The following is a 10,703-nucleotide window of genomic DNA, read 5'->3' on the forward strand; positions in this document are numbered from 1 at the left end:
TGGCCTTGCACCCTGCTTGAAATGGAATTTCAAGGAATAGTCATGAGTCAACTGCCCGCCCACCAGCCGTGAGTGAGCTGCCAGCAAATCAGGCTTGAGGGACTGAGCTGCCACCCCAAGAACCCATACCAGCGCTTCAGAAAGCCCCCCCACTGACCACCAATATTGGAATTGGTGGAGAGGTGGAATATTGCGTCGGGGGACCAGCCCTCCCGTGTGAACATGGGACCCAACGGGTCCCACTTAGTCTAGTATCCCTCTAAACCTTACCGATACACATACATTACTTTTATTATAACAGGATTTTAAACCTTCACAAAAATCAGAAAGAAATAACATTAGCTTTGGCAGTTAACTAAAAAAAGTATGTGGGAAAAAACATGTCCTTGGAATCATGCTACTGAAAATATGATGCAGTACAATCTATGTGAAGCGTCTCACTTTTAAAATTTGATTCCACCGACTTAATTTAATCATATATTGTGCATCTGAGCCAATTTTGGTTCAAATGACCAAATGTGCTTAAGTATGTTGAAAAATTATTCAGGTCACTATAAAAAGGTTAGGAACAGCACTCGTTTGCCAATGACAGGGCAGCTAGCATCTCCAATTGGGAATAAGCGATTACAACTACTGTGATGAATGGCGTTACACAGTTTTAATCAATTCAGTTGCTCGACCCATCAACCTCAAAAATAACCACCTTTCCTTCAATTTTCTCAACAAACACCAGTTCTAAATTCATAAGGTATATTGCCTGTTGGTGTTAGATAAAAGTCAGGTTGTTACCAGTTTCAGAACCAATAGCTGCCAAATTTGAATTTAACTTTATAAAAAGTAACCATAATAATTCCATTCTATCTTACTTAAAACAACACTTACTTGGCTGCTGGTCTCTCCTGTAATTAAGTTAATTTCCTCAGGCTTAGGAATCATGTATGTTGTAAGGTGTCCAATGGCATACACGTGTTTGCTGTCATGCCAAGGTAGCATGCCAACATGGTGGAGAAACATATGAGTATACAGTGTCCCATTACTACGGGTTTTCTTTGGTAATGAAACATTGACGTCCCTTTAAAAATATAAATATCAACATGTTAGAATGAGTAATTTAAGAAATAACAGTTCATATATGCATATGTTTATATAGCATGCATGTGGTCTGCATATTTTAATGCACATTACCCATGTTGTAAGAACATTAATAAACAATTGCATCCATCCCTTTCAAATATAGAATTCAAAATAAACCCAGGATATTGCTAAAATATAATTCAATCTGAATGACAATTCATTCCACTTAATTAACTATAATGATATCAACAGTTGTTGCTAAAGTTGAAAAAGTGATTACATTTATTGGATCATCTTACACTAGCAGACATTGATATCTGTGCAAAAACAAATTTTAAAGCAGTGTACAAGATGCTCAAAATGTTTTCCTGAACCCGTCTCATTATTAACACTATTTCTCAAAGAGCGGAAGATTTTTTAGCTAATTTAGAGCTCGAAGACATGTCAGAGACTCGGAGAATAGTCGCATCCTCGCCAGGAAGTGACTGAGAAATGGTTTCCCCCTTATCCTCCCCACCTCCCCCACATAGAAAGACTAAGAAACCTCCAAAACGTACATTTTAAACAGACTAAAAATAACAAAAAGATGAAAATTAAGAATGGGGTAATAAATATTGGGATTATCCAGTATTATTCAAATTACATTTGCAAGTTTAAAGAAACACATATGCAAAGATAATTTTTCTCCTGATTCACATGTCCTCACCAGAACTTAACATCCACCTACTCCTGGAGACACAAGAGACTGCAGTTGCTGAAGAATCAAAAAAGTCCTGGAGGAACTCAGTAGGTCATGCAGCATTTGTGGAGGAAAATGGACAAAGATTTGGGTCGGAATCCGTTCTGCAGCTCTACCATATTCATACTGATTTCATATATAGATTTTTTTTAAACTGTTCCATTTAACCTTACAAATATATTACAAGTGTTTTATTGTCATTGGTCCCAGATAGAACAATGACATTCTTACTTCCAGCAGCACAACAGAATATGTAAACATATAAACATAATTCTGTGAAATAATTACCAAAGGAACTGAAATCTAATTTCTGATTTGCAATAACTTACAGGAAAGACCAAGTGAGTTGGAGCAAAATGTGTTTTCTACTTTGTTAACCAAAGCCAAGTGTGAAGTACTCTCAGCTGGTAAAATGGGATTTACAGGTTTTGAACATATACTAAATATCCAAAATTGAATGATAGAACTCGAAAAGGTTACCTCTCAAATTTAAAGTTGACGTCAAAGTGGTCGATAGTAAGCATAAGGTTTAGATTGGCCCCATCGGTAACACTGCTTTTTGTTGAAGTATAAATGCTCAGCTGAAATACAGTATCAAGATCATTAGCACAATTTACAAAAATATACCATTGCACCTTTAAGGCTGCAATGCAGGACAAATGCATTTGAAAAAAAATCCTTGAATGGAATTTCAATGTTATTAATTTAAGATGAAATGTAACAGTTTACATGCCATTTTAGAGTGAAAACATAGCACTGAAACATGTTTAAATCCACAGTACAACTGCAGATGATACAAATCAGAACTTTAACATTTGGTGGTGGAATTAGTTATTTGCATTCACACTGTACATCGATTGGGATTTGGTGTAAGTAGCAGTGATGGGGATTAAACTCTGGAGACACCCTGGCCTCTCAATCCAGGGACATGAACTTCAAACATAAAAGTGTACAACACACGAACAGGCCCTGTCTGTGTCTGTGGCAAACACGATGCCAAGACCAACTCTTATTTATCAGCACATAATCCACATCCATCCATTTGCTGCATATTATTATCGAGTCATACAGCATGGAAATAGGCCCTTTCAGCCCAACTAGCTCACGCTGACCAAGAAGCCCAATCAACGGTAGTCCACCTGCTTGCGATTGGATACCAAGATCCTGCTGTATATCAATGCTGTTAAGGATCATGCCATTATATTTTCCCCTTACATAAAGTGCTATCGTACCGTATTTGACCTCCCAAAGTACAACACTCCACAATTGCTTGGATTATACTTCATCTGCCTTTTCTATCCCGATTTTTGTAGCTGATTTATACCCTGCTGTGTGTTTTGACTGCTGTGTATATGATGCTGTGTACTTTGACAGTCTTCATACGCTACAAACTGACTAAGCAATCCATCTACGTTTACGTCCAAGCCATTTCGATATATCACCAACAGTAGAGGTCACAGTATTGATCCCTGTGGACCTTGTGTAGGAAGGAACTGGTGATGCTGGTTTCCACCGAAAATAGACACAAAAAGCTGGAGTAACTCAGCGGGTCAGGCAGCATCTCTGGAGAAAATGAAGCAGTCTGAAGATGGGTCTCGACCTGAAATGTCACCTATTCCTTTTCTCCAGAGATGCTGCCTGACCCGCTGCGTTACTCCAGCTTTTTGTGTCTATCCCAGTGGAATTCCACTGGTCACAGGCGTCAAGGGAAATTAATATGTTAATAAAGCAACTTGGAACAAAAACTAGTATCACAAATCATGATGATGACATAGAAATTGTTTACAAACACATCTTGTTCCCTGGCAAACTTTAAGGATCTTTCAGCCTGGGGAGATAAAGTGAATGGGTACTGTCTATTTGAATTTTCAAAAGGAATTAGATAGGGTTACATTGAAAATATTGTTACAAAAGCTAAGGGACCACAAGGATGGAGGCAACATAAAAAAGGACCAGCTAAAAGAAAAAAATGAAAGAGATAGTTGTGACTATTTTTATGCTACATGTTATTACTCAGTGACATGATCTGTTGGTAACATGATATGGATCAACTCTGCAGCCTCAGCCAGATCTAGCATTAATATTTTGTAAAACACAAGGCGCTGAAGCAACTCAGTGAGTCCGGCCACATTCCTGGAGGACAGACTCACGTTTCGGGCCAGGAGCCTTCTTTGGCCTGATTGTAGGAGTGGCGGGGGAACTGGAAAAGAGGTTGGCGTGGGTCAAAAACAAACAAGTGTATACAGGTCAGCTGAGTTTATTTATTAGCAGGAATCAGAGGGGGAGCAGTGAAAAGGTCTTATTTCTTACAGAAATCCCAGAGAAAGGAAGAGAAATTCTTCAAAATAGGATCATTTTGAGGAGATTTAAACTCCTCTCTCATGTATCCACCTATTACCTGCTAGACATTGTCCTACCCACACCGCTTTCTCCTCTCTACAATCAGTCTGTAGAGGAACAAACCAACACATCACCTATCCATTCTCCTCACACATGCTGCCTGACCTGCTGAGTTACTCCACTATTTTGTGTCTTACTCAAGATTCCAGCTTCTGCGATTACTCGTGTCTCTGTAATAGAGACTAATGCCTTTGATGAAAAACAAAACAGTATTGCAGTTTGCTGACAGTAAGAATGCCAGATGGAAAAGTGAATGCTTACAAGAAAAGAACTGGAACGGATTACGAGAGAGGGCAAGGAGTAAAACTTGGGGGAAGTAAGATTCACACTAAAGAAAGAAAAATAACAGAACAATTTCTTGACTTTCATTAAAAAAAAATTGCTTGGGAGAAAAAACGCGACTCACAAAATGATGTTGATCTGAGTGCATGGCAAAGAATTCAGCAGGTGAATGGCCTCTATTGTAAACATTTTGGAGTACAAAGGTATTTAAGTCTTTCCACAAATGCACAGGGCTGCAATGAGTTTACTCTTGAGAGTATTGATCTCTGTTAGTAGACTGATCCACTGGGTGGGTTTTATCCTCTGAAAAGACATTGGCAAAAAACTTACACTAAACTGGAATTTATTTGAAGAGATTGTCCCATTGAAAAATACAAGATTCTGATCAGTATGGAAACGGGTCCTTTGGCCCACTGAGTCCACATAGACCATCAATCAACCGTTCAAATTAGTGCCGTTACCCACTTTCTCATCCACTCTCTTCACATTCAGGGCAATTTTGGACAGAGTCCAATTAACCTCTAAACCCGCACGTCTTTGGGATGAGAAGGGAAACCGGAGGAAACCCACGTGGTCACAGGGAAAACATGCAAATTCCACACAGAAGGTACCCGGAGTCAGGATCAAGCCCAATTCTCTGGCTCTGTGAGGCAGCAGCTCTATTAACAGCACCACTGTGCCGCTAACAAGGAAATGATCAGCGATTAGAACCAGGAACCAAAAATGAGGAAGTTGCCTTGCCAGAAATTAAGCGAAAGAAGGTCGTTGCTTAGTCACTATTTCAATATTGAATTAAGTGAGCAGATGATCATTGAAGGTAGACAAAAATGCTGGAGGAAGTCAGCGGGTGAGGCAGCATCTATGGAGAGAAGGAATAGGCAACGAACACACAGAAATGTGTTCTATTTTGGATGTGCTGTGAGAACATGATACAAGTAGAAGGTAGACACAAAATGCTCGAGCAACTCAGGCCGCATCTCTGGAGAGAAGGCTCTGAAGAGTTACTCCAGCATTATGTGTCTACCTACTTGTATCATGTTCTCACGGCACATCCAAAATAGAACACATTTCTTGATTGTGATCATTGCATTTTGCAGTCCTGGGTGTTTGGAAAGGATAATTTCTAACACTCTTGGTTTGGAACAGATGCTTATTTTTTGAAAGAAATGTTACTGGCTTGGAAGGAGTAATTTGCACTGGTTTGTTTGAAGCCTCTTGTTTTGGCAAAACTGGTTTACTGCTTCCCGCCACAAAGCTGCAGCTGTTCTCACACATTTGAAATACTTCTTAAACTCATAATAACTGAAGAATCTTCCTTAGTAAACGGTCTAGTATTCCTTTTCACTAAAAGGCATTTTGTAGCTTCAAATTGCATTTAACCAGGATCTCAACCGTTCGGTCTCATTCTTCTCACGGATCCAAGTTTCCTCAACATTTGAAAACACTAGCAACATGAAAATAGCCAGAAAACTTAAAAGAACAAATAGGAGCTTGGGGAAGTATTTCATTAAATTGAAAATATGCTCCAGGCTAGGTTTCCTTCTCACAATATTGCAGACCAGTATCTATAGCAACAAGTGATAGCGAGGGAGTTCATGGCTTTGTGGCCAAGTTTGCGGATGATACGAATAAAGGTGGAGGGGCAGGTAGTGTAGAGGAAGTAGGAGTCTGCAGAAGGTCTTGGACAGGTTGGGAGAATGGGAAAAGAAGCAGCAAGAGGAATACAACATAGTAAAGTGTGCGGTCATGCACTTTGGTAGTAGAATAAAGGAGTAGAATGTTTTTCTAAATGGGGGGGAGATTCAAAAATCTGCGGTACAAGGGGACTTGGGAATACTGGTGCAGGATCCACAAAAGGTTAACTTGTGGGTTGAATGGTAAGGAAGGAAAAAAATACAATATTGGCATTCATTTGAAGAGGACTAGAATATAAGGCACTGGATTTAGAGTATTGTGAGCAGTTTGGGGCCCATATCTGAGGAAAGGGGTGCTGGCGTTGGAGCAGGTCCAGAGGAGGTTTACAAGAATGATCCCAGAGATGAATGGGTTAACATATAATGAACACTTGGTGGTTCTGGCCTATACTCGCTGGAGTTTAGAAGAATAAGGATCTCATTGAAACTTACCACATATTGAAAGGCCTGGATAGAGTGGATATGTAGAGGATGTTTCCACTAGTGGGAGTTCAGGACTACGGGGGCACAGCCTCAGAATAAAAGGACGTACCTTTAGAAAGGGGATGAGGAGGAATTGTTTCAGCCATATGGTGGCGAATCTGTACAATTCATTGTCACAGACAACTGTGGAGGCCGAGTCTTTGGGTATTTTTAAAGCAGAGATTGACAGGTTATTGATTAGTAAGGTGTCAAAGGATAGGGGGAGAAGGCAGGAGAATGGGGTTGAGAGGGAAAGATAGAATGGCAGAGCAGACTTGATGGGCCGATTGGCCTAATTCTGCTCCCATGACTATGAACTGATCAATGATGTAGCGGGGAAAAGCAGCGAAGACACTGACCTGGATTCTCGGGTTCCCGGCTAGATAGGGTTTGATGCAGTTGTGGGTCTTGGGGCTGACACAGGGCTTGGTGTAAACGATGCCGTACATCACCCAACATGTGTGCAACACGTAGGCAACGAACAAGCCCACGATTAAGGTGGTGAAGTTGCTCGACTTGAACCCAAACATTCTGCCACAACTCAGGCCCGCGGCAACCGCAGCAACATATTAGAGCAGCAGAGAAACGAGCAGGCAGCTGAGGCTCAGCGCAGCCCGGCGACCATCAGCGACCATCAGCGTCCACGTCCCTCCTCGTCCCTCCTCGTCCCCATCGCTGCCGGAGCCGGAGCCGAGCCGGAGGGACCGCTTCCGCCTGGATGTGACGTCACCCAGCCGCCGGAAACAGTGTTCAAAAATGACCACGTGGACCAGTCCTCCGCAATGTATTGTGGGAAATGTAGTTCCACCTTCCTCCTCATCGCACCATTGTTGGTCACGTGGCTTTACTCCTTCCTCCCCCTCTAGTCACCCTCCACCATCTCCCTCCTCTATCATCCCACGGCTGCCAACATTGGGTGAGAGTTGAGAGTGAAAAATTGCTAGGCTGCGCAGCGACTGAGGGCGGAGGGAGAGAGAGAGGGGGGCCGGGGAGGGGTGAGGGGGGAGAGGGAGGAGGGGGGGAGGGGGACCATAGAGGTTGTCCTCCTCTTACGCTATGGAGCTTTTGCATTTTTCAGCTTGAAATTGTGCAATCTGGTGCATACTGTAGCGAGTCTTTTAACATACTTGAATGCAACGTTTATGCTTTAAATTGGATTGGGTATAAATAAGGAGGCTAAAATACATTCCTAATTACATTCCACAGTAGAGCCAGGCTCTGATCAACAGGTGCAGCGCATGAATGACATTGGACATGAATGAATTGAATGACTTCCCCCCGCCCTCCGGGAATGAGGGCCAGCTGAGGTACGGGTGAGTTGAGGGACAGTGACCCGGGGGTTGGGCATCGGAGCCTTAGCCCGAGATTCATTCCCGTGGCTCCGGAGGTGACATCGACGCCCCCACTCACGCGCTCCGCTCCTGGCTCCGGGCCGGGGTTAAAACTCCATGGGGTGTGGACAGAGCGGCCGACGGACAGAGCGGCCGACGGACACAGCCACCGGAGGTAGGGTGGGAGGTGTGAGCGGTGCCTCAGCGGTCAGTGCTGGGACCACCACTGTATCTCACCTGTCACACCATCTGCACGGGAATGTGAAGTTTAGTTCAGACTAAACCAAAGATCTATGATCTTTGCTCTAAACTAAACTACTTTTTTTTCCCCAAAATCATCCCGCCGTCCGAATTGGACCCCTTCGCAGGCTGGTAGTTTGACACCCCTGCTTTAAACCAATGCCTTCTAGTTCTTGAATCACATATCCCAGGAAAAAGACTATGCATTCACCTTATATATTCCCCTCATGGCTTTTATTCACCTCTAAAACAATTCTTGCATTGTTTTGAATTTCCAGCACCTGCAGATTTTGGTTCCATGAATGTCAAATGGAATCATTAGAACTGCAGTTACATTGCCATTTTAAATTGTGTGCGATGGGCTTAAGACAATCAAATTGCTCGTTCTTTACGGGAAGCCCGCCGACAGAAAACTATTCTCATTGGTGAGCGTGGAGGAGATCTGGAAGCTTGGGCGAATTGAATTGTTTGTGACTATGTATTTATTTACAAAAAATATACATATTTTTGAGCGTGAGAAATTCTGTGATCAGCGTGAGAATTTCGCTCAATGCGTGAGAGTTGGCAGCCCTGTGTTTCCACACTGTATGACTATGACTATAACTCTAAAGCCAGCAAGGATGATCAAGGAAAGGTGGAGCCCACAATGGTCCTTTGATGGCTGTGGATAAGATGTTAATGAGTGAATTAATTATGTTAATTTTGCAATCAGTGAAACTAAGCAGGGCAACTGATGAGTGGATACGACAGTGAAACTAGTCAGACGACTAGGGTACGTGGAGGGACAGAGAGAGAGGGGATGTAAAGGTTAGTTAGACCATTCAGCCCATTGATTCTGCTCTGCCATTCAATCATGGGTTTAATGGATATGCAGGAAATGGAGCGATGTGGATCACGTGCAGGGAGAGGAGATTAGTTTAACTTGGCATCATGATCAGCACGGACGTGGTGGGCCGAAGGGCCTGTTCTATGTTCTAAATTCTACCACAGTTTACCATAAGTTACCCTGACCACCCTCTTCTCCCCTCTCCCATCAAGGCAAAAGGTATAGAAGTGTGAAAATGCATGTTTCTAGATTCAGGGACAGTTTCTTCAGAGCAGTTATCAGGCAACTGAACCATCCTACCACAACCAGAGAGCAGTGCTGAACTACTATCAAACTCATTGGTGACCTTCGGACTATCTTTGATCGAACTTTGCTGGCTTCACTTTGCACTAAACGTTATTCCCTTAACTTGTATCAATACACTGTAAATGGCTAGATTGCAATAGTGTATTGTCTTTCCGCTGGCTCGTTAGCATGCAATAAAAGCTTATCACTGTACCTCAGTACACATGACAATAAACTAAACTGAACTGAACTTGCACTTTATGGGGGGGGTTTTTCAGCTGACGGATTGACTACATCTTCGGCGTAAGGTACGTTCGGCCAGTTTTATTCGGCACAACTTGGCCTGATATATGGGAGCGAGGGAATTCCCCAATTTGGTCAGTTGCGATTTATTGGTTGTCTGAACTAACTTTTGGCAGCCCCGACATTCCTTCTCTTTCTATCCCTCGGTTTAAACCAGCCTCTGCAGTTACTTCCGAAATACACACACACACACACATATATATATATATACTAGACCAAGCGCAGACCCGTTGGGTCTGTTCCCCAACGTGCGGTTGTGGGGGGGGAGGCGGCATGCAGCATCACACACTAACTACCCCCCCCCCCCCTCCCGCACTCACGCTAATGGAGGGGAGGAGGGGGAGAGAGAGAGAGAGAGGGGGGGAGGAGAGAGGGGGGGAGAGAGGGGGGGAGAGGGGGGGGGAGAGAGAGGGGGGAGAGGAGGGGGAGAGAGAGGGAGTGCTGAGAGGGGGGTGAGATGTGGGGCAGGGGAGAGGTGGGGAGTAGAGGGGGTAGGGTGTGTGGAGGGGAGGGGGTTTAGGGGAGGGACGGTGGGGGAGGGATGGAGAGGGGGGAGGAGGAGAGGGGGGAGGAGGAGAGGGGGGAGGAGGAGAGGGGGGAGGGGAGGGGGGAGGAGAGAGGGGGGAGGAGAGAGGGGGGAGAGGAGAGGGGGGGAGAGGAGGGGGGGGAGAGGAGAGGGAGGGGAGAGGGAGAGGAGAGGGAGGGGGGAGGGGAGAGGGAGGGGGAGAGGAGAGGAGGGGGGGAGAGGAGAGGGAGGGGGGGGAGAGAGAGTGCCTTTTTACTTCAACCCAAACCCAAACAACCATTTGCAGGCAGTGCTTTTTTACCTCTAACCATATTTTCATTTTCAAACCAAACCAAACCAGGGTACTCACAGTGCTGTAGACATTTGTCAGTCATTCAAAGCTCTGATTGAGGCACACCACTTGCAGAGACTGATTGAGGCACACCACTTGCAGAGACTGATTGGGGCACACCATTTCCTGGTTTTATAGTCTCTCCCCCTCCCTCCAGCAGGGGCAGCAGAGAGAATGGGGAATGTTGTAAAAACATTAATATCTCTGTCA

General features: G+C 44.0%; 1 protein-coding gene across 2 annotated transcripts in view; it reads right to left on the reverse strand.

The window, feature by feature from the left end:
• clptm1l (CLPTM1 like) overlaps positions 1-7,387 on the reverse strand; it is a 34,365-nt gene extending 26,978 nt beyond the window's left edge. The window contains exons 1-4 of one of the 2 annotated variants that reach the window (XM_033049387.1): positions 7,312-7,368; positions 7,011-7,281; positions 2,294-2,394; positions 883-1,072 (exon numbers count right to left, since the gene is read on the reverse strand). In XM_033049387.1, the coding sequence (XP_032905278.1) occupies positions 883-1,072; positions 2,294-2,394; positions 7,011-7,181 (462 nt within the window). In that variant the 5' untranslated portion in view covers positions 7,182-7,281; positions 7,312-7,368. Of the gene's footprint in view, positions 1-882; positions 1,073-2,293; positions 2,395-7,010 lie in introns of both variants that reach the window. The other variant, XM_033049379.1, reaches the window with a different exon arrangement.
• Positions 7,388-10,703: the final 3,316 nt, after the last annotated feature.

Source organism: Amblyraja radiata, chromosome 2 (genome assembly GCF_010909765.2).
Source record: "Amblyraja radiata isolate CabotCenter1 chromosome 2, sAmbRad1.1.pri, whole genome shotgun sequence".
NCBI lineage: Eukaryota > Metazoa > Chordata > Chondrichthyes > Rajiformes > Rajidae > Amblyraja > Amblyraja radiata.